This window comes from Aptenodytes patagonicus, chromosome 2, assembly GCF_965638725.1.
Source record: "Aptenodytes patagonicus chromosome 2, bAptPat1.pri.cur, whole genome shotgun sequence".
Taxonomy (NCBI): domain Eukaryota; kingdom Metazoa; phylum Chordata; class Aves; order Sphenisciformes; family Spheniscidae; genus Aptenodytes; species Aptenodytes patagonicus.
In genome coordinates this window covers 123,431,479-123,454,225 of record NC_134950.1, presented here as the reverse complement: position 1 = coordinate 123,454,225, position 22,747 = coordinate 123,431,479, and the positions used below count along the sequence as shown (strand labels likewise).

Genomic DNA, 22,747 nt, shown 5'->3' with positions numbered 1-22,747 from the left:
ATGAAATCCTGATCTACTTTAATTTCTGAAAGATATTTTACCATGTTGTACAATATCATTTCCATTACTTCCTGTCTGGACTGCTAAACACACCTTTCTTGTTTGCTGTTTCTCTGAATAATAATTTCAAAATTATTATCCCACTTTCTCTCATATTTTCTCGCTCTTAATCTGTATCCTCCTTTTATCATTCTTCTGCATTATAACCAAAGTTAACATCGCTACTAACACAAAAACATGTCCAAAAATAGAGGTAGTGTGTAAAGGAAAATAGACAGGTAAACACATAGTTTATTACTGAAATACTAGCTTGAGCTGAATAAATATGCTGAAATATAATCTGTGTTGTCTGATTAAAATCTGGCTATGAAAATATTGATTCCTAGTTTGGTACACCAATCTCATTATGCAAATGTCATTCTTTGGTCTCAAGTAATAAACATCTAACAAGCTGTTGCTTTACTTGCTGTGTTTTACCTACCTATATTAACAACACAAAACAAGTACTAAGACAAAATATACCCCCCCTGAACAAAAAAAATCCTCCAGGCCAACTAATCAACAAGAACAGAAAAAAATCCCCCCAAGCCCCTCCAAAAACTCTTCCATGCACTCAGCCAAAGAAACTCTTCTGAATCATAGCACCTCCCTCTGAAATGAGATTTCTGCAATTCCCAGTATGTTAATAAAACATAAATCTTTTTTTGCCCCTCAAAGTTCTGTGACCAAAAGTAATTTATCAGCTTCCTCAAAGTAATGTTATTTTCCCATTAGCGCTATTTTACCACAGTGCCCCAGATTCAGAGGACTAGTTATCAAAAGAATGACTTATTAGTATTTAAATATCTTATGTAAAATATAAGACACGAAGGATAGTTTACATGACAATGAAAAGGATATTAAAAAATAGCAATATACCGCCTGTGTTTTTAATCTTATTTTTTCTCCAAGATAGTTAGTTCCAGTTATAATTTGGTCCTCAATTCTCTCTTCACTTGCAGACTTTAAGAACACTATTTGAAAGGAAAGGCAAGGTAAGCTCACGTGTTCTAATGTGAGTCATATTTCAAAATATTCGCATCAATCTTTAGGGATTTTAAGGAGATCATGGCAAGCTGTTATAATGCTGCTGTAGTTTACAACATCTGTGGGAAATCTTATGTCTGGTACAGAATATGGGAAGTTGATGAAGAGCTTAACAGTCCCGTAACAACTTTAGAGGGTGGTTAGCCAACCACATAAATCAGTGGTTCAGCAACATTAATATGGGATTTAACATTATTTTTACAAGCACACAAGTAATATGCGTAATTAAAAAGTGTACTTTTTTAATTTTTTGTGGCTTGATGACGTATATTTTCAAAAAGGAGACTACAGGTTAGTAACATTTCCTATGTAATTAAAGCACCTCTCTCGTTTGCTCCATACTTCTGTGATGAGCATGAAAGCGGTCCCAGGCCTCAAAAATGCCGGACCGGGATGCCGACGGAACGGAAAGCTGGCAGTGCCGCAGCTGCCCGCATCCCCAGAGCTACACAATCACAAGACTCCGGGAGCTGGGCACTCAGGAAACTACCAACTAGCCCCAAACTAGTTGACCTAGTCTAGACCAACGGACTAAACTCTGTTAAAATACAACAGAGAGCAAAAAGACGAGCAGGGCCATTCACGGCCCCGGGCAGGCCCCCCCCAACCCGCCTCACCCAGCCCCGCTGCCGCCACGGCCTCAACCTCTCCCCTCACCGCCTCCTCCCGCCGCGCTCGAGCCCGCCCCGTGCCGGCTCCGCCCACCCCTCCTCCCTCCCAAGGCCTGAGGTGACGGGGGAGGGAGGGGGGACTTCGCACCCCCGCGGCTTTGCGCATGCGCACGGAGCCGCCCCCTCCCCACCCCCTCCACCCCCCCCCACCCCCTCCACCCCCTCCACCCCCCTCTCCGGTTCCCGGCAGGGCAGGGCAGGGCAGGGGCGGGGGCAAGGGGCGGGAGGAAGGAGGGCGAGGCGCCTCCGCGGGCCGGGCCAGCGCGGCCGCGGGAGGGAGTGTATCAGCTGACCGCGTCCCGTGACGGCCCCGGGCTTGACGGCGATTGCGTCGGGAGGGCGGTCTTGCTGCTGGAGCTAAGATGGCGGCCTCCAGCGCCAGACTCTGAGGGGGTTGGAGAGGTGTAGCGGCTGCCGCCTGGCCAGGTGAAGGGTGAGGGCTCCGCTCGGTGGCCCTTCGCCCTTGTCGCCGGCAGCGGCGGGAAGCGCAGTGCTAGTGCGGGCAGGTCCGGGCAGCGCAGGCTCCCTGGCCAGGTAAATCTCAGCGGCGGGGGAGATGAGGAGGAGGAGGCGGCGGCTCCCGCCTCCTTCCACAGCCCCAGTGGCCGTTAGGCACCGAGGTGCTGCTGGAGGCCGTGTGGGTGGGGGGCGCGCCCGGCCGTTGGGGCTGTGAGGGAGCGGAGGCAGGGCTGGAGGCAGCGCCTTCTGCCGCCTGGGGGCAGATGCTTCCGCCGGCGAAGCCCCCCCCTCCTTGCCCCAGCCGTGGAGGGGTGAGGGGCGGGCGTTGGGGGGCGCCCGTGGCCTGGGGCGGTGACCAGCCGGCCCGTGCGGCCCTGATCCCCGGGTGCGGTACCTGTTTTATTACAAGCCACTCTCTAAGCCTTTCTCTTCCTGTATCTCCTAGCAGAGGAGAGGCTGGGCTTTTCTCTAGCCTCAGCCTGCCTGGTGCTTCACTGAACGTGCTCTGCACCTGATGCAGCTTTTGTAGCTGTGAGGCAGAATCTGTCCTCTTTCCTAGTTGAGTACTAGTGTGTCCATTAAGAAAAGATACGTTATTTTTCTCCTCCTCGCCTCGGATCAAAATATACCCATCGTGAGATGCTTTGGGAAATAATTTATGAAGAGTGGGAGAGATGAGGAGGAGACTTGCTCTCACAGAGATGAGATTTTATTTCTTTTTTGAGTGGTAATAGTATGCCTGAAGAACATAAGCAGAACTAAATGTATCTTTCAGAAAATCTGTCCTTAATGTGCTTATTTTTCCAAGAGAGTTTTAATTTCTCCCATGGATGCTTTTCACTTGCTTTTTGTTTTCTGCAAGTCAAAACAACTAGGCATACTAAATGGTTTTCTGTCTGCAGTGAGCTGTCAACAGTCTTCAGGATAGAGTTTCCTGTCAGGTGGTGTGGAGCTTGCACCTTGATAGCTGTGTCTCTACTGAGGGCCAAGCTCTGGGCAGTAAAGATGTTGTCTTCGTGCTTCAGTTTGCGGGGGGAGGGTTTTTTCTGTTTTCAGTTTAGTGCTCTCAAGCCGATGGAATGTTTGAGCATGCTGCTTGGGGGGAAACATAGGCATAAAAGTTTATTTGGAGTCTTACTATTAACGCACTCATTCTCTGCTCTGTGGCTGCTTTTGAAGTTAATGTAATCTGAAACGTATTTTCACTTTTTCTCTTGTGCTCTTTCACAAATAACATCTATGGCAGTGAGTCTGAGAAGATGGAGTAGATAGTTGCTTTGTTTCCTATTACTTAGCACTGATTAAATAATAGTGTATTTCAGAAAATATTCCTTGTTTTAGAACTTAAGCTCTTTGAAGTTGAAGCCTTTTATTCTTGGTAACTGTAAGATTGTCTATGTAGGCTACTTGCATGTAGTGGGATACGTAGAAAAGGAGGAAGGCTGTGGAAGGGACTGCTAGTGACTCAAGCCTCATCTTTGAATTGAGTTAGGAAGATGCTGTTCAGTCTGCCATGGCTGAGTTCAAAATAACCGGACCAGTATTATAGATGTAAAAACTATTCTTGGCTCTAGCCTGCTTCAGTTTATAGATATGCATATTGGTCTAATTCCTGCCTGCTATAGGCAGACAAGTGCCAGAGCACTTAACCAGAAGTTACTGATTCCTTTCCATTATTACTGACAGGTTTTTTTTCTGCTTGCAACAAATTTCTAAGTGTTTGGAGACTCGGAGCTGAGTATCTGTCCCTGTGTAGTATTGACTTTCCAGGAACTTTACCTTGTATTTTAGCTTTGCTGGAATAAATTTCTAAAAAGATTTATTTCATATGTATTGCTCACTCCTCTGGGTGTCATGTGGTATTTTTCATAGTTTCCAAACATGTATTTGTCCTGAGGGACTGAATCACTGTGTATTTCCAGATTTTAAGCGGTATGCTGGGGATTGGTCTTAAGGGCTAGATCTGTGTTTCAGACTGAGCAGGTGACTTTTCTTTTAACTTGTGTTTGAAGCTCAATAAGTGAAGGTTACTGACAATAAAAAATTCTTCAGCTGGCATTCAACTGTATCTTGAAATGTTAACCTTCAACTGTTTAACCTCTCAATTTGCTTCCAAAAAATATTCTCATGCCAAAAAAACTTAACAGTTATGCTACCTCACTAATAAAACTTAAAATAGATCAATATTCTGAAGAAATGACGAGGGCTAAACTGTGACTGAAAGGAACACTTTTTCTTTTCTTTCCCCCATTAGTGAGTAAACCCTCTTGTTCTGATGCTCACCTGTCTAGCTGGTGAATCAGATTGGTTCATTGATACAGCAGAATGCTAATGTAGATGGACAAGAAAACCAGAATCTTCCACACTTGTTTTTAACCTCAGTACTGGTCCTCAGTGAGGGAATGGGAGCAGTCAGCTGAAGGATGGACACTAATGTCATCACCATCATTTTTGGTAGTAGTAAGGTTGAAATTCTCAGCCTGTTTGCATCCTGGACCACTGAAGGTGGCGATGCTGCTATCGCTGAGGCAGGCTGCACTAACCCTCTTTTAAGGATCTGGTGGGTCTCATCTCTTTCTCCCCTTACTTTTTGTAAGGGCTGCGAGTTCCTGCACAACAGAAATATCAATTTCCACAGCTAATTAGGCTGTAGTACTTTAAGAACAGAGTACTGTTTAGGGAAGAGGAAAAAGTTTAGTGTTTGTTAAAAAGAACAAACTGCCAGTTAGCACACATAGCTGTGAAAGAGGCAGATGAAACCTAGACAGCTAAAACATTTCTGTGCAGAAAAACTTATTTATTGAAATAATGCCTTTAAAGCTACAGGTGAGTAGATGACTGGAAATCAGGCTCTCCAGACCTTTAAGCTAAAAGGTAGGTATGTAGAACCACAGATTAACAGAACCTTGTGTTTTTTTTCAGTGCCTTGCTCTCATTTCTTTCCAATTGGTCTCTGTTTTTATCCTCTTGGTATGTCTTCTCTCTCTCGGGGAAAGTCACACTTGAGCTTGATGTGAGTATCTGTCCCTGTGTAGTATAGGCTTTCCAGGAACTTTACCTTTTATTTTAGCCTTGCTGGAATAAATTTTTAAAAAGAATTCTCAGTTTCTTATCAGAATTTCTCTTCTTCCTCCCCCCAGTGGAACAGAATAATAATCCTGTTTGGGGCTCTGAAGTGCTACCTTAGCATAGGTTAAACCTTCACTTAAAGATATGGAAGCTTTGTAATAGTAGAGGAATAATATGATCAGGAAAAAAGTCAATCTGAATTCTGCACTAAACTTTGAACCTGTGTCCAAACTTCTGACTTTATTTAAACTGAGGGATACTTACGTGTAATTACAGCTATGCCTATTGCTTTGATGCCTGCAAGGCCACAGCTTTGTTTCTAACTCTTCAAGTGTTAGTTTGATACTGAATTGTCTCTGACAGTCTGTTTCCTGAAATAGATTCTGTTTTCCCAGATGGTAATTTTGTCTCAAGAATGTGAAATCCTGGAAAAGTGGAAAGTGTATGCAAGTTGAACACAGCTTATGTAATACACCTATTCATGTAGCTCAAACTCTGAAGCAGGGGGGAGTGCTGGCAGCAGTTCAGGCCCTTTAATTTTAGGGGCTGCTATTTCTGGTACATGCAGTACACAAAAATGTGTTTTCAACTCTTCCCCCAAAAGCTGTTTTACTGCTACTTACAGTACTACAAGAACCAAATAGGAAAGTATTGCTGAACTTCTGCCTTGTGAAAAAGCTAATTAAAATATCCACGTATCAGGGGAGTGCTTTAGTTAGGCTCCCAAAAGAAGTTGTAAGTCATGGATAATGTTTTGCCTGCAGGAACCTCAGATTACTTGACTATATAACTTTGCATGCAGCATGCTCGCTCTCAACCAGATGAAACACGTTTATAAACTGCTACTTTCAAAGTACTTGTTGCCTCTGCTCCAGTAGAAGTAGAACAACTGAACTAGGTGTTTCTCTGGTATTAAACCTTTGAGAGCCATGAGTATAGGATATCCAATAGCTGTGCCACAATAGGTTCAAAATAACCTTTGAAGTTGTGATTTTCTATTATCAGGTACCTGGGGACACTAAAATGATCATTAAAATTGCGGCCTTATTGTTCTGGGTGCTTTTATGAGTGAAATAAAAACTTAACTCCATTTTTGTGTCAAGTCAGTAAACTTTTTAAAGTTATCTTGAATACAGGAGGAAGAGGTAAAGGTGACAATAATAAGAATATGTTCTGTTATTTTGGGAAATTAATATGATATGACTAAGCAGGCCGCTCTAGCTTACACTGGCAATATGGCTAAACTTGATTAATAATAAAACCTGATGTGCTCTGCAAAGTAAATGGTTATACTACCTTAGGTACTAAAATTACAATGGATCACATTGTAGATAGTATAGTAATAGTGATGCCACACTGGTTCCACAAGAACAGGTAAGGTAAGATAACTTTGTTTCTTCTAAAATGTCTTTGTCTTTGGCATGAACTATTTTTTTCATCTTGCTCTTACTGTGGAACCAAAGACAACTGAAAAATGATTGCTGGACTTCAACATAGCAGCTCAGAACACTAGGCTATTGTTAGCCTTGTTCTCTGTTAAACTGCAGGAAAATGTGTACAAGAACTAATTGTTACTAGATTTTGGCATATATTGCCTCTGTGCTAGTCTTCTCAGTGGGAGAGATAGTTACAATCACTGTCCAGAAGCACAGTGAGTAAAGCATCAAAGCTTAATGATTTTACTAGTTTTAATCTAAACAAAAAAGCAGTCTAGTGAATTTGTCGCTTCCACTGCATGTGCAATACTTCATGTATCAGTATCCTGAATCTAGTTAGATGCTGGTGTTAAAATTAATGGAAGCTGCTGGTAGTTCATAAATGAGTGTTTCTCAGTTCTGTATTACTAAGACTAGATGTTGGCAAGTGTGAGAACACCTTGCCTTAGAGCAGGTGGTGTTCAGGTCTGTGAGACTTAACAGAGCTGGTCAGAGGAGTCTGGTGTTGGTGAAACTGCAATTACAGATAAATACATCTTATAATCCCATACTTACTGGAGCTAGTCTTGTTACAAGCCTTTTATTTTTACTAATACATTAGTCACTGTCAAGAAAACGGCTTAAAAAGGGAGGTATGAAGATTGAGTATCTGGCACTTTGTTCTGAAAGAGAACTTAAAACCACAAAATTATCGGATCTAAAGTGTGCTATTATACAGTAAGATTTGTGTAGTTTGGACGGAGTGTACTGTTTTGATGCTTATCCACGGCAATAATAATACAACATAGTTCTTAAACCGGGCAAAATGGAGAACTTCAGGAATAATGCTGTTGAATATTTTATCTCTCATGAAACTTAGCTTCTAAAAACTGGATTTAGAGAATTTAACTTGCCACAAGTCAATGGGGTATTAACTGTGAAAGCTTGACTCAAAGATTGAGTCATTGAAATAAGTAAATACTGTTTTTTGTCTTTTTTCCAGAGGCAGTACCACAGGTTCTCTTTAGTGGGTAGTGATGATGGTGCTGGCTCTTCACCTGAGGGAAGGAATTCTCAAGTTCATTTCAGTTGGGCTATCCATTCTTCATGTTCATGACTATATAACTGTTACAGTCTCTGCTCAGAAAGAAAATAGCCTCAAGTTGTAGAGGGTAGAAATTAGCAATGAGCTAATGTTACAGATCATCAATCTCAAAATGAGAAACCTTTTTTTGCCAAATTAAGTAGAGTTAGCTGAATGTAAAAAGATAACCGGAGTTGTAGTCTAACTTTTAGTGGGGTACTGACTGGGATTGGATTTCTTTAGCATTGTTTCAGGCAAGCTATGAATATGAATTCTTGCAGACTAGCTTAAGTGTGTGATGTTTTGGGGATGCCACCACATTAATGATGTGAACCTGAGAGAGTACCAGTCTGTAATCAAGAGCAGGGAAGCCTGTTTTGACACATTTGAAAATAAAACTAATGCTGTAGCAGTAAACTGAGAGTGGCAACTTCACTCTTGCAACTTAATCAGGGTATGTCCACTTATGTGCCTTGTATATGTAATAACAGTAGAGTAAAAGGGAAGTTAATTTCCCAAGTACTCATCATGCATCCGTGTTAATCATGGAAGATGGGTGTTTAGTGTTCAGAAGCATTCCTTAGAACTTAGCAGCTCTTAAAGCAATGATCCAGTCAAGCAGTTGTGGGCAAGTTTCACTAAATTCCTGCATGTGTTTAGGGAATAGGTATTTATGTGTGAAATAAGCATGTCAGGATGTTAGTGGTGGGATTGCTTAAACTTTTACAGCACAGAAAGGGTACTTAGCTCTTTAATCACAATGCTTGGCTAATAAGTAAGTTACTCAACTTCAAATTCCATTTCAGGCTGGAAAAATAAGCTGTTCTATCTATCCAGAATTCTCCTTGCTTTTTATTTAAAAATCACAGTAGGAATCTGGCTTAGCTGGAGTTATGGACGCAGGGTACTCAAATCATTTTGATATTACACAATTTTCAGGAGTTAAGCATTCTGGAGATGACAGGAAAATACACTTGAATCTGCATGTGCAAAGGTGCAGCAAAAGTAGTGTGATTGCAATAATATCGCAAATAATGGGGCATAAATACTGTAACCTGGTACTGTTAAAGAGTAACTAGTGTAACAGAATCACTGGGGAAACTAATAATTCCTGTTCAACTCCATGTGCAACTTAGTCCATGCATTGTTTGATAAACATGAGTATTCCTAATATTTTTCGTGTGGAACTGACAAAGCAGTGATTTGAGTGTTTAAAAACAAAGTCTTTTTGTCTTGAAGCATATTGATGATTAGTGAACTTTGGTTTTAAATTAAAATCATGAGTACTAACAGGATGTCTCTCTTGTTTTCAGGTCTTGGCACAGAATGAATATAATTAGAGAAAACAGAGATCTTGCTTGTTTCTACACAACAAAACATTCATGGAGGGGAAAGTAAGTAGTTTAAAGTTTATTGGGTTTTTTAACGTTTTGTGTGACATCATTATTGGATTTAACTGCATAGTTCCTGTATTGATGGATGAAAATTGAACTAAAGGCTCCTGCTGCTCAGTCTCTGAACTGAATGTATCTTCACTAGAATCAATTTGGATTTTAAACATTGCTTTTTAGCCTTCCTCTGCACATGTTCCCACACTTCAGTATAGCTCTGAAATGGACCACCTGATTTACTCAGCCTCTGAGTCTCTTGAACTTACTATATAAAGCACTAATTTTAAAGTAGAAATGCTTCTTCTCAGAACAGGTTCTTGGGGGAGTAATGTCTTATGTACTTTAATAGATGAGGGTCACTAGCCCACACATATACTTAACATGTTGTGTAATAGATTATCTGTTAAACTACTAACTGAGATTATTTGAAGACTTCTATTACTAGAAATAAACTTCATCCCTAATTGGGGGTCTTGGATCTAAAAATGAATTTTCAGTGATGCTTCTGTCTGCAAAAGCTAGGGAACTTCTAGTAAAACTATCCATTAAACTATCATAACTGGTATCTGTTATACTGTGTTTGAAGTCAGCTGTTATACATATTTTTAAAGCTTCATAGGACTTTCTTTGGTATCCTTACCCATTGTTCCTTCTCACATGCATAGTAGTGCTGTGGAACTGGGATTTTTTCCTTGCTACCTAAACATCAACAGAACAAAGAGGGTACGTTGTCTGCACCTCAGGAGCATGAATACTGCTTTATTCTAATGTTTATACTGAGAGGTGATGTCTGAATCTGTTTGACCAGTAAGTTGAAACTGGCTTTTTTTTGGCTGTCTGCTGGTAGATACTTCATGAATTCTTCCTATCAAAGATTGGGAATGCTGGGAAGAAAAGGAGGATGGGATTGCAAGGAGTGGCAGCCACAGATCTTTCTCAATTGTGCTTTGAAGAACCATGAGATTGCTTCAGTGTCTAATCAAAGAGCTCCCTGCCTTTTTGTCAGCAAAAATTAAAGCCCTGGGTAGTTCAGAGTCCAGAGTAGACTCATCAGCTGTCTGAGGGCAAAATCTTTCCTCTACAAAGACAGATTCTTGATTGACTTGAAATACAGTTTAATATTTGGTCTTACCTCATTAGAATTCTAGCCAATACTTGTGTAAATTGAGTCTTAACTCAGGTAAGATCCATGCATTTGGATTTGTGTGGGCATGGGTGAATAAACTGTTTCCTTTAGTAATAGTAAGATACTATGTTGGGGTAGAACGTTAGAACAGTTTGTCCCTCTTAATCTTTCTGTCATCCAACAGAAAATATTTTGTCTCTTCCTTTGAAGTTCCTGTGGCATATGTGCAAATTCAGTGTGCATATGATTTGAGCCGCTTGGTGAAAATCAAATACATAGATTGCTTCTCTTGCCCAATGCCTTCCGTTAAAGAGCCTGTTCCTGCGTGATGCAAACTGTTGGAGAAGTATGATCTTGAACTTTGATGGTAGCGTTCTGATAAACTATGAAGTCTTATAGAACTTCAGAGTAAGTCTTCAGTCTAAAACAGAGGCTTAGCTTAAAAACTCATTGGCACTTTACTTTTCACATAATGAAGGGAAAAGGAGTATTTAGTGAGTAGTTGCCTCTTGTGTTGCACCAGAAGCTTATATAGCTTTTAGTAAGCTTATATTTGAACTGAGAGGACTTAAATATTCATAGTTATACATTCTCAGTATAATCTATAGATAACATAAAAAAAGCGCAGTAACTTAATGTGTAGTGCTAAATGAGCCTGAATCACTTTAACTATTCATATGATTTGTCACTTTGCTGAATATGGGCTGTGTGCATGGCAGCTAAAGTATTTTCTAGTAGTAGGGATGATGATGCTCCAGTGTCGATCTGTAGTTATGTAAAATTAATGAACACTGTCTTTCTCTTGAGTGTGGTGGTATAAAATTTGTCTACCAGGTTCATCCTGATTAAAAAAAAAAAGTATAACTACTGACTTCTACAGTGCTTCGAAGAAACTAGTGAATAGGCAATAATCTTTTTACTGGGAAGAAGACATTTGCTTCAAATTCTTCTCAAAACTGCCTGGCATTAGACTGTACTGCATAGTAGTTTGAGAGATAATTAATGGTAAAGTCTTCAAGGCCTGGAGGTATAAATACCTTTCTACATATTTAAAGGTGAAGTTCTGAACAAGAGTATGTTTAGGCCACATGTAAGAGCTGACTTCTGAGTCTCCTCTGTTTGTGCAACAAGACTTGGGTCTTCTGACTTTGCCTAGGGAGGAGAGATGAAGGAAATGGTAACTTGACAAATCTGCTGTTCTGTCTTGTGTTCCTTGTCACATCACGTATTAAGAATGCTAGATAATAAATATGCTTCCTAGATCTTGAAATGCTGGCTTGAGCATGAGGGGAGAAAAGGAAGGGGCTGTAATGTTTGGAAGCTGGTCTTAAATTGTGTGTGATCATTGCAGATCTTTATTCTGCCACAAAGCACTGTGAAGCTCTTTAGTACATTAAATGAGTAAACAAAACCTTAAACAAGTAATAAAGTGCTTTATTAAAAATAAATATTGTAAATCATATAAAAGACAGAATACCTACCTAAATTGTGCAACGGGAGGAGAGGGAACAGTTGGTTTGTTCAAAGGATTTTCTTATGATCTAAGAACTGGAGCATTCTTTGACAGACTGAATATAGTGGAATTATTAGCAGCTAGAGTTAACTTCAAATGTTCTGCTTCATTACTACAACTTCTCTTGACCTGCATCTTAAATAAGGAAAATTCAACTACATGGAAAAACAAATAGGTTTTTCAAATAGATTAAACATCTTTAAGGTGGCAGGTCACTTCAATATTACAGATTTTTCTAAGCTTTGAAGAAAATAAGCACTTGCTTTAATCCTTAGATAAACTCCTCTGGGACAGTAATGTCTTGAACTTGCACCAGTTTGTTTGAATAATAATGGGAAATGATAGGGAATGAAGTTTGTGAGATTGACTGTGTCTGACAGATACTCTTGGCCTTGCTATTATGAGAGAAGGGAGGATAGGTCAAATAACATGAGGGAGCAGCTCTGAACATATCTGAAACTCATGCAAAGTTTGACCTTATACAGAATGATGGCTTGTGCTACAGACCTGGCAAGTGAGAGAGAAGAAGGAACTGTAACACAAGAATGCAGAGAGAGAGGGGGAAGAAACGACCTACTGCTTGATGCAATGTCTAGTATGGCATGGATCCAGATTAGTTGTCAGCCATCTGATTGATCCTATCCTGCTCTTTCCCTAGCAATTCCACAGTTTACCCAGAACTGAAACTTAAATTGCTAAACTGAATCAGTTTTAATATGGACAGCTAGCCAAAGTATTTATATTTGGTTCAAGTTCAAGGCATCCATGTTCAGATCCTGTTTCTTTGGTCAGAGAATAGTTACTTGAACTGGCTCTGGTTCAGGTTTGGCTTGACTTTCTGGGCAGGACTGCTTCCAGATACAAGTACCCTAGAACAAGAAGTTTGTACAAGTAGTAAGGGATTATTAATAATCTACTGTTTCAAACTCTGGTTAGTTACGTTGCAAAACTTTCTGATCAAGAAATATGTAAATAGTCTCTATATAAAGAGTTGGTTCAGGGTATGCTGTGAAGATTGTCAAGGAAATGAAACCATGGTAAGGCTTCCATCCTGCACTTGATACATCTAAATTTCTTAGCTTTAGCTCACTGCTGCTTGTTTCTGATACGCCTGAAATGCAAGCAACTACCTTGCTACAGCTGTTCTTTAAGCACTATGGCAGTTAACATACCTGTGATATCGATGTACAATGACTAGCTGGGTATTGAACTATAGCTTCAGTGATCTGAGTCTTTCTGAGTTTAGTAGTCTTAGTTTTCCTCAAGGTGAAGAAAATAAGGCTTGGCCATAGTAACACTTCGACTTGTTACAGTATTGTGACCAGGTATGTAAATTGGATTATTTCATGTTGCAACTGTTGTCTGAGACAGCTTCAGACAGATGCTTTAGGGTATTGCAGGAATATCTTTTTTTCTATCTGTGTAGTCTTTTTAGAATTTATTCTGGTCTGGTAGTACCTTCCAGTGCAAGTTCCAAGAGTCTTTGGTCCTGACTTAGCCAATAATGTAGGAAAAGAGATGCATAAGGAAATATATTTAGTAGTATTTAACTTATATGCCCCCTTTATGGATATATAGAACAGAGGAGCTTGACATATTATAAGGGTAAACTGCAAACTAACAATAAAGACAATTCCGTATCTGTTTCCTAACACTGACTTGTATATAGCTTCTTAACATAATTTTGCTGTTCAACGGGGTTTATGTGACTTCTGGAGAAACTAACACTTGTCTGTATTCTAGGTATAAGCGAGTCTTTTCAGTTGGAACGCATGCCATCACCACATACAATCCCAACACGCTAGAAGTTACAAATCAGGTAACCATAATTTTTGAACAGGGCTATTTTGAGTTAATTCCTGACTTACGTTCACCATCCAGAGTGAATAGTGGCATTCAGTCTTCAGAAGCTATCTAGTCTGACAAGATCTCAGCAAAATCAGAAGGTATGGCAGCTGCTACAAAAGCAGCTATAATAGAAAACTGGTGTTGCCTTCACTAAATCTACAAATATCCAGTAGTCTTTGTACTTTTAGGCAATTTGTCTTTATTGGCCAATAAGTATTAGTTTGCTTCTGGGTGTGCTGTTCTGAATGAACTGGGATAACTTTGATCACCATAAGGCTATGTCCCTGAAGGGAGTCAGGACACTTGCTTACTTTGCAGAGTATCAAATAGGAAGCTCAGGCTAGCTAGCTATTGTCTCATTACAGCAACTAAGTTATTATAGGTACTAAGGATTTTTGAGTAGAGGAGATGTAGCTTTAAAATTACTAATGGTATAACCTAATTACTTTCAATTGTCTAGTGGCCTTATGGAGATATCTGTAGTATTTCTCCTGTTGGAAAAGGACAAGGAACAGAATTTAGTCTCACTTTTCGCAAAGGGAGTGGAAAAAAGTCTGAAACTCTTAAGTTTTCCACAGAGCACAGAACAGAACTCCTTACAGAGGCACTGGTAAGAATTTTTTTTTTTTTTTTTTTTTCCTTCAAGCAAGCAGTAAGTACTTGGTTGTCATTACCATTTGTGGTAGCTTACTATGCTTTCTCTCCTTGCATTAAAAAGTAGGAAAGCAAGTTGTCTTTTGAGCTGTTCTGTTAATGTACTTGATCTAGTGCCAAGTTGACATGCTTGCGTTGCAGCAACTAGTGCGTGATTCTTAAATAGCAAGTAAAGCTACAAATACTGAATATATTAAACTGCAGTGGAATGGTGAGTCCTCAAAGAGGCTTAGTTCAAGTCCCTTAAAACAGGGTCAGCTTAAACGTAGAGTTTCTGGATAGATTGGCTATCATATTTGCATTCATTCATGGCTAACTTTCTTAAAAACAGAGATTCAGGACAGACTTCTCAGAAGGAAAAATCACAGGACGGGTAAGTGTCTGGCTTTTCTGGATCATGTGCAGTTTAATGAAATGATCTAAAGACTTAAACTTCTACTGTGTGCGTGTGTGTTATGCTTGTGCTATATGCACTACCTAAAATAGCTTTTTTAAATTTGGATCTGAAGTCTTGCTTTGAAAAGAGAAAATTAAGAGTTTGTTCAAAAGCAATGGGAACCTTTTCAACAGTAGAATATCTGAGTTCTCTTCACTTGGCCTGAGCCTTATGGTGGTACACTTAAAGACTCTGAATGTTACTGCTGAAATAAAGGGCTTTGCCACATGGAGTTCTTATTTGGACAGAAGGAAGAAGAAGGACATAAGCTTTGATTCATTATTCAATGTTTACTACTTCCAGCATTTTACTTTCTAACTCTAAGTAGTTTTCTGGATAACATCCTGAACACTTGATGTGGGAATATTGTTTCCTAGGAGGATTTCTGTAGGCCAGATTAAAGACAAGATTGCCACTTAATGAATCTTGGTAATATAGTAATAAGCAAGGCAATATACAGAGCTAGACTTTGTATTTGGTTTTATGTCTTCTGGTCACAGAAGATAGCACTTAAAGCATTGCTTAGAATAAATTTTCAGTGAGCATAGTAACACTGCTAGAATATGGGGGTCCCCTTTGTCTTACTATAGTTTAGAACAGACCTCTAACTTTTGTTGATTTCAGTAAGTCTGTATTTGTAATGGAATATGACTGCAGGAGATGAAAAATTTGCACTATAGTGGTAAGCTTACCTTAATTTAGTCTTGATTTGCTGAATAACAGCATCTGGTGCAATAGCTATTTCCTTGTCTAACCACAGTGTACAGTCTGTGAATAGGCCACCTTCTACAGCAAGAGAAACTTACTCCCTTTTGGGGTGGCTGTTTTGGGTTTGCTGTTCTCTCTTCAAAATGCATTGTTTAAGCTGTGACTTCCTTGTCAGTAGACAGCTACTCTCATTTGGTTAATAGTATTCTTAACACAGATAAGAGCATTAAGGGAAATGATAAAATTTTTTTGAACTTTACACCCACGCTGCTTACTAGATTGGAGAAGAGCTATTGCTGTGTAGTAAAGGAGCGTGTGTGTAGATGTCTAAAAGTAGCTCTCTCTGCAGAGGTATAACTGCTATAAACATCACTGGAGTGATACGAGGAAACCTGTGATTCTAGAGGTGACTCCTGGAGGTGTTGACCAAATTGATCCTGCAACAAATAAAGTCCTGTGCTCCTATGACTACAGGAACATTGAAGGCTTTGTTGATATTACTGGCTATCAGGGAGGCTTCTGTATCCTCTATGGAGGATTTAGTAGATTGGTGAGTACTAAACCAAAACATCTTGGTATGGTGCTTAGGATGTTTATAGCTGCATATTTAATAATGAAGCTTCAACATCATTTGAACATACAAGTATGTGCATCTTTGGGACCCATCTGTGGAGCCTGAAGGCTTGTGGACAGGTTTTAAAACCTCTTTTCCACAGGAAATCAGTTAAAACATTTGAGAGCAATGCGTGGGGTTTTTTTTGCTTATTGCATGTTTAAAAACTACAGAGCATAAAATATCCAGTTATTTATATCTGGATAGTGAATATGAATGCAATGAGGACATGGAGTTTCCTGACATTTCTCAAAGTTACAGGAGTGACAGGCAGTATTACTAATCTACCTAACAGATGGAGGGATTCTACTCAGAAATAGATCGATCAGTGGTGATGCTTCCTTCTTAGGCCTGTGGTCTGATATTTAGCAGCTTTGCTTGGCAAATACTGCAGTGTAATGTTGGTTTCAAAATCTTAAAAGGGTTTCTGTGTACTATACTGCAAGCAGCTGAAATGGATCTTTAGCAATTAATTCATGGTTACTAATGTAAATACAGCTACCTCAGTTACTACTAACAAAACAGGACTCTGCTCTCTAGATCAGGGTTTCCATATCTTTCGTACTGCAGCATGCTTTTCTCTGGCATAAAACTAGCAATATATAATTGATCCTCTAGAGCTGCCATAACCTTGCGTAGCTGGGGCTACCACTCTGGTTCTCTGGCTCCTCGCTCCTGCCAGGCTGTCAGGATCTGTTGCCAAGGGTGGACAGGCAGGTCATGCAGACCTTTACTTTAATGGCACGGTAATGTGTAGCAGGGTATCCTTTAGGAATAGCTGCTATAGATTGGTTTGGGTTTTTTTGAAAGGGAAATGTAAACTTAATAGTGGATCTCTTGTGTAATAAATACCTCTTCTCTTTATACTATGCACTTAGCAAAGCCAAGCCTAGCTGCTGAGAAAATTCTCTACTGTTGGGTATATAGTGGAGGATTATTTATGGAACTATGATTTCTTGAGCTATGCCATATTTTTCACCTGTTTTTTTTCTTGTCAAAACTTGCAGCACCTGTTTGCATCTGAGCAGAGGGAGGAAATTATCAAAAGTGCAATAGAGCATGCTGGCAACTTCATAGGTATCTCTCTGCGGATAAGGAAAGAATCCCTAGAATTTGAGCAATACTTGAATCTTCGCTTTGGAAAATACAGCAATGATGAATCTGTAACATCTTTAGCAGAGTTTGTTGTTCAAAAAATAACACCTAGACACGTGGTAAGGGTATCAAACTGAAGTTACTTGGTTCCTCTTAAGTGCTAGGAATTATTTCCTAACATGCCTTTTTTTTTTTTTTTAAGGAACCTGTGAAAAGAGTACTAGCTCTTACAGAAGCTTGCTTAGTTGAGCGGGATCCAGCTACCTATAACATTGCAACTTTGAAACCTTTAGGCGAGGTAAGAGGCAACCTTTCTCAGTGCCACTTCTTCAAATAGAAGCTCTAAAAGATAATAATAGTAGGAATTTGATAATATGCATAAGATGTCCTCAATTTGTAGAGTATATAAATAACACTGCTTCATTAATGAGATCCATATCTCTTATTTTTAGGTATTTGCAATAGTATGTGACTGTGAAAACCCCCAGCTTTTTACCATTGAATTTATCAAAGGACAAATTCGGAAATACTCTTCAACAGAAAGGTAACTGGAGCTCCTGTGGGTTATAAATTCAAATGGAAATTGCCACTGTAGTGCTTCTAGTTCCTCAGCTTCCATAAACTCTGACCCTTAGAAGTGTTAACTTGAAGCCTTGCTATTCTAGTGGTCTGCCGCTTACAAATCAAGATTTGTTACAGGATCTAAATCTCTCCCCTCTACCTTCATCCCAACTTTAAGCAAATCTGTCCAGAAGTTTTCTGATGAGCATGTAAAGGTGTTGGACAGTTAGATACTGCCTGTTTCTCATAGGGAATGTTGTTCTGTGTATGTTGTACTTGGTTAAGCAGTATATCTGAAAGAAGGCACAATTTAAGTGATGTGGAAGTGTGAAGGCTGTAAACCCTTTGAGCTGTCTGCTTGAAATGCTCTTAGTTGATTCTATTTAAAACAACCAACAGAATAATCCCTGGGTGCACTTGCAGTTGTAATGCAATCTAATCCTGCTAAGTGAGGTTTCGCAGAAAGCACAGGGATGAATTGGCTTGCAACATGTGTAACTCATTAACAGGTAATCTAGAGTTGATCCTTTTAGTGAAAGGCTGCAGCTGGCTATACTGAGTGTAAGACTGCTCTGTTCTTACAGTGAATAAAGGAACACTTGAAAGTTAGTGACTTCTTCCAGAAGTGTAGCTGTTAGCAGCAGTGTTAGTAAGAGATTCCAAGTATTGCTGCCTTTCATTCTGTACTTGATTTTTTTTTTGCCTATTTTTCTTATACCTTGGTTCTTCAGCATCACTTTTCTGATCTAAATTGTATTTGTATGTCTTTCTCCCAATCCAGAGATTCTCTCCTGGCTAGCTTGTTGGATGGAGTGAGAGCTTCTGGTAATAGAGATGTCTGTGTGAAAATGACCTCCACACACAAAGGCCAGCGTTGGGGATTACTCAGTATGCCTGTAGATGAAGAAGTAGAGAGCCTTCATCTGAGGTTTTTGGCTGCTCCTCCAAGTAAGCTAATGCTTATTACATGGTTTTATAGTGCTCTTTAAATCATCTGGATATTTAGTCAGGTACTGTGCACTTAACTTTTGTTATGTCTTCTTCCAGATGGTAACTTTGCAGATGCTGTGTTCAGGTTCAATGCTAACATTTCCTACAGTGGGGTACTACATGCAGTTACACAAGATGTAAGAATAAATCCTCTGCCCATCCTCTTAAGATGGTGTTAACGCATAAAGATACTAACAATTATTATTTCTTAACCAGGGTCTGTTCTCGGAAAACAAGGAGAAACTCATTAATAATGCCATAACAGCATTGCTCTCACAAGAGGGAGATATTGCAGCATCTAATGCAGAGCTTGAAAGCCAATTCCAAGCAGTAAGACGACTAGTGGCTTCAAAAGCAGGCTTCCTTGCCTTTACTCAGCTTCCAAAGTAAGTGAGAAGTCTCTTCAAGCTTGGAAATAGTAGGTGAAAAGAGATCTTGAGCTTTTGATGATGTCTTATCTTTAAAACTGAGAATTGGAGTTAAGCCTCACTTCTGAAAGAGACTGGAAGACTCTTTACATGATTGCTTCCAGTAGTATGAGGCTGTCATCAGGCTTTAATGTAAATTGAGAATCCCAAATGATCATTAGTATGTAAAGCTGATTCTTCCTTTGCTAAATACTCTCTGCCTTGAGTCAAATATGGTTTAATGTTTTTCCTAGAGGAAAAACTTCTAAAATGCACCTTCATCTGTCCTTGAGGTAGGCAGTTCTTCATTCTTAAAGTATGTTGATGCCATTGCTATCTTCAGTTCAACACAAGGTAGAACTTGATGTTAGGAAGTTGAGTTGTACTCCTACAGTAAGTACAGGCTGCTTGGAGTTTGTGTGTCTTAACTGGATAACATAAGGAAGCAGAAAAACTGCCTGATTTTCTTCTGAAAATGAAAAATTCTTTGGAATATTTCTGATCTTGGACTATGGGGCAACTGAATGATGTGAAGAATAACATACGCACTTAGTCTGAGACCTTTATAAAGTTCTATTTCTCTGAATAGTGTCCTGTACTATCACTATGCTGTAACTATGAAAATATGTCTTTGTTTTGGTGAACATGCTCTTGGCGTATTGTTAACAGTGAAGTCAACATTAATGTTTTCCTACCAAGCAATCTCAAATTTATGTAAACGTCAAGGTACTGGCTTGCCAAATGCAATGGGAGCTGGCCATTTTTGGTCCCTGACTGGATTTTTGTCTTAAAACTAAGACTTCTGTTTCCTCTCTAATCTTGGTGGTTTTGCTTTCCTTTCAAAAGATTTCGAGAACGATTAGGAGTGAAGGTTGTGAAAGCCCTCAAAAGGAACAATGATGGAGTAACCCATGCCTCTATTGACATGCTTTGTGCTCTCATGTGTGTAAGTATAAAATTGCAGAGTCTTTCACTTTGGAATGTGTGAACTTCAGTCTACTGAAAGATGTAGACATAGGGACTGCCCTTCAATTTGCAGTGTGCTCAAACATGAAATAACTTGTGGTACAGTGATTTCCTGCTGAACTTGAACTTGAAGTAGGATGTGCTTTTTATGGGTTCAGAGTGTGGCTTTTGGACTACAGCTGTTAAGAACTGACGGTTGAGATGTGACTGCATAGTGAATACTTCTTTTTATAGCCCATGCATGATGACTACGACTTGAGGCAGGAGCAGTTGAACAAAGCTTCCCTTCTTTCTTCAAAGAAGTTTCTAGAAAATCTACTAGAGAAATTCAATTCCCATGTGGTAAGTCAAATTTTGAAAAGAGATAGCAATTAGGAAAGGCACTTAAAGCAGCTATGAAAACGCTTCTGTCATACTTGGATATATCTTTGAATGTATTTGTAACTGCAGTTGAAGTGCAGAAAATACAGCTATGTCTGGCATGGAAGCTCGTTCTAAATAGGTTTGGATCTTGGCAGGTTAGAATGTAGCTGTCTATACTGCAAAACTTGTCATGCAACAAATGTTTGCATGTTTAATATGGAAACTGGGTGTTCCTTTTAACTAAAAGGATGGTGTAAACTGGTACTTATGGGATTAAAACTAGAAAAAGTAATTTGCAGTGTATGAGGTCAGGAGTTTCCGATATGCTCTAGGAGCCAATACTTTACCACAGTATTGCCATACTCAGAGTAATGGCATATTTTAAACTTGTAATTTTTGTTTGCGGACTATTTCATGGTATGACAGGGAAGAGCACCTTCAGCATCATGAGTACTGAATAAAACTTGCTTGAATACTCTCGAGCAGGGGAGAAACACTGTGTCTGATTACATACCTGTCTTCCTAATTTCAGGATCATGGAACAGGTGCCCTAGTAATTAGTTCGCTTCTGGACTTCCTGACATTTGCCCTATGTGCTCCATATAGTGAGACTACTGAGGGGCAGCAGTTTGACATGTTGTTGGAAATGGTGGCATCTAATGGAAGAACACTATTTAAGCTCTTTCAGGTAAGATTTCGTATTTTTTTTTTTTTATTATCAGAGGCCTTAGGTAGTCAGTGAACGTGAACTTTTTCTTGTTTTCCTGAAAGACAAATTTGTCTACTGTTCAGCTAGTTAATGTGCCCAAACCTTTTCTACCTTGGTGAGTTTTTTAATGACCTATTGCTTTACCTTCAGATATCAGATTGAGGTGGTTATTCTATAGTGAATGATATGCCAAATCATTGTAGACTAGACTGCCTAAGACTTGTTTCTAGAAACACTTTAAAATAGCAGTGAAATGTTAAGCTAGATTCAGCAGATGCACAGATCTTCCTCTCTTTGGAGAATCTGCCACCTTTTGTTTCTCTCTCAGTAAATGAGAGTTAAGAGTTACAAAGCAAGAGTAACATCCTCTTCACTAGTAAACCTGTAAAAGTTCTAGGATTTCTAGCTAAAATGTCAGCGCTTGCTTTCTGTAAAAACAGTATACTCTTCTGCTTCTTGGTTAGTGTCAGCTTGTGTCAGTTTCCCCAGCATTATTCTCTGGTATATACTGCTGTTCAGTGCCAAGAAGTCATCTGATAGTTGCATGAGAGATTCTTGTTTAAAGGTATAGGATAGGAACTCTTTCTGGGGCTAGCTTTCACAAAACTGAAAGATTAACTTTTGCCCAGAACTGGAGGTAGAACAACCATGTAGATGAGTTAAGGAAACTGAATCACAAATGATCTAATCTTCAAATTTTGCACTTGGATAATTATTTTGTCAACATTCTATTTTAGCACCCTTCTATGGCAATTGTGAAAGGAGCAGGTTTGGTAATGAAGGCAATAATAGAGGTGAGATTTATATCAATGTTACCTGGGTTAGCATACTAAATATGTATTGTCTATTTCAGAAGTGCAATTGCTTACCAATAGTAGAAGTTTGTTATATTAGCTTCTCTTGGGGCGGGGGGAAGGGGGAAAGGTGAGGAACAGAACACCCGCTTAATTGTGAGCGGTTTAATATAGCAACTTGCTTTGTCTTACACTTGGGGGTTTGGAAGGCATGTGAGTTGGGACATTAGGTAGTGCCTTGCATGTTTTCATACTGCAGTCAAGGTTTGGCTGTTAATGTTGTTTGTAGCTCAGTCACACATCTCAGAGCCACCAGACTTCTGCATGTTAAAGAGGGTCTCTCAAGGAGGAGAGGCCATATTTCCTGGGATGCATTGCCAGATGGAATGGGACTGGGATTAGCAGGCAGTAGTGTCCCAGAGCAGACTAGTAATGTCAGCCTCTGTTCTTGCTCTTTCTGCTTCAACAAAGGATGATTTGGCTTTGAGTTTCCATAGCATATGATGTATGGGCCAAGTCCATACTTCTCAAGGGCTGCTTATGATTGTTGCAGGGTGACCTTGCTAACTGACTCTCGACACTTCCTGTGTTGAAATTCAGGGCTAAAATTAGTGCCTCATTGTATCACAATGGCTTATGCATCTGTACTTTCTTGGAATGGAAGTGAATGAACACTTGAAATAGAGGTATTTTAAATCTGCAAGTTTCCATTGATATACCTGATAACACTAGCTGAAATTTGCTATGCTGTTTATTACAACTCATGTCATTTGAACTATAGTGGGACAT

At 39.5% G+C, this 22,747-nt stretch overlaps 1 protein-coding gene across 4 annotated transcripts in view; it reads left to right on the top strand.

The window, feature by feature from the left end:
• The first annotated feature begins 2,099 nt into the window (after positions 1-2,099).
• Positions 2,100-22,747, top strand: part of DNAJC13 (DnaJ heat shock protein family (Hsp40) member C13) — a 57,745-nt gene continuing 37,097 nt past the window's right edge. For 3 of the 4 annotated variants that reach the window (XR_012994703.1, XM_076331060.1, XM_076331057.1), the window contains exons 1-16: positions 2,100-2,291; positions 9,098-9,178; positions 13,558-13,633; positions 14,123-14,272; positions 14,648-14,689; positions 15,810-16,010; positions 17,081-17,287; positions 17,371-17,466; positions 17,621-17,712; positions 18,511-18,677; positions 18,777-18,856; positions 18,936-19,105; positions 19,973-20,072; positions 20,327-20,434; positions 20,988-21,143; positions 21,902-21,958. Coding sequence is in view for 3 of the 4 variants with exons in the window: in XM_076331060.1 (XP_076187175.1) it covers positions 9,111-9,178; positions 13,558-13,633; positions 14,123-14,272; positions 14,648-14,689; positions 15,810-16,010; positions 17,081-17,287; positions 17,371-17,466; positions 17,621-17,712; positions 18,511-18,677; positions 18,777-18,856; positions 18,936-19,105; positions 19,973-20,072; positions 20,327-20,434; positions 20,988-21,143; positions 21,902-21,958 (1,770 nt within the window). In the remaining variant the exon portion in view is untranslated. The remainder of the gene's footprint in view (positions 2,292-9,097; positions 9,179-13,557; positions 13,634-14,122; positions 14,273-14,647; positions 14,690-15,809; positions 16,011-17,080; positions 17,288-17,370; positions 17,467-17,620; positions 17,713-18,510; positions 18,678-18,776; positions 18,857-18,935; positions 19,106-19,972; positions 20,073-20,326; positions 20,435-20,987; positions 21,144-21,901; positions 21,959-22,747) is intronic. The other variant, XM_076331058.1, reaches the window with a different exon arrangement.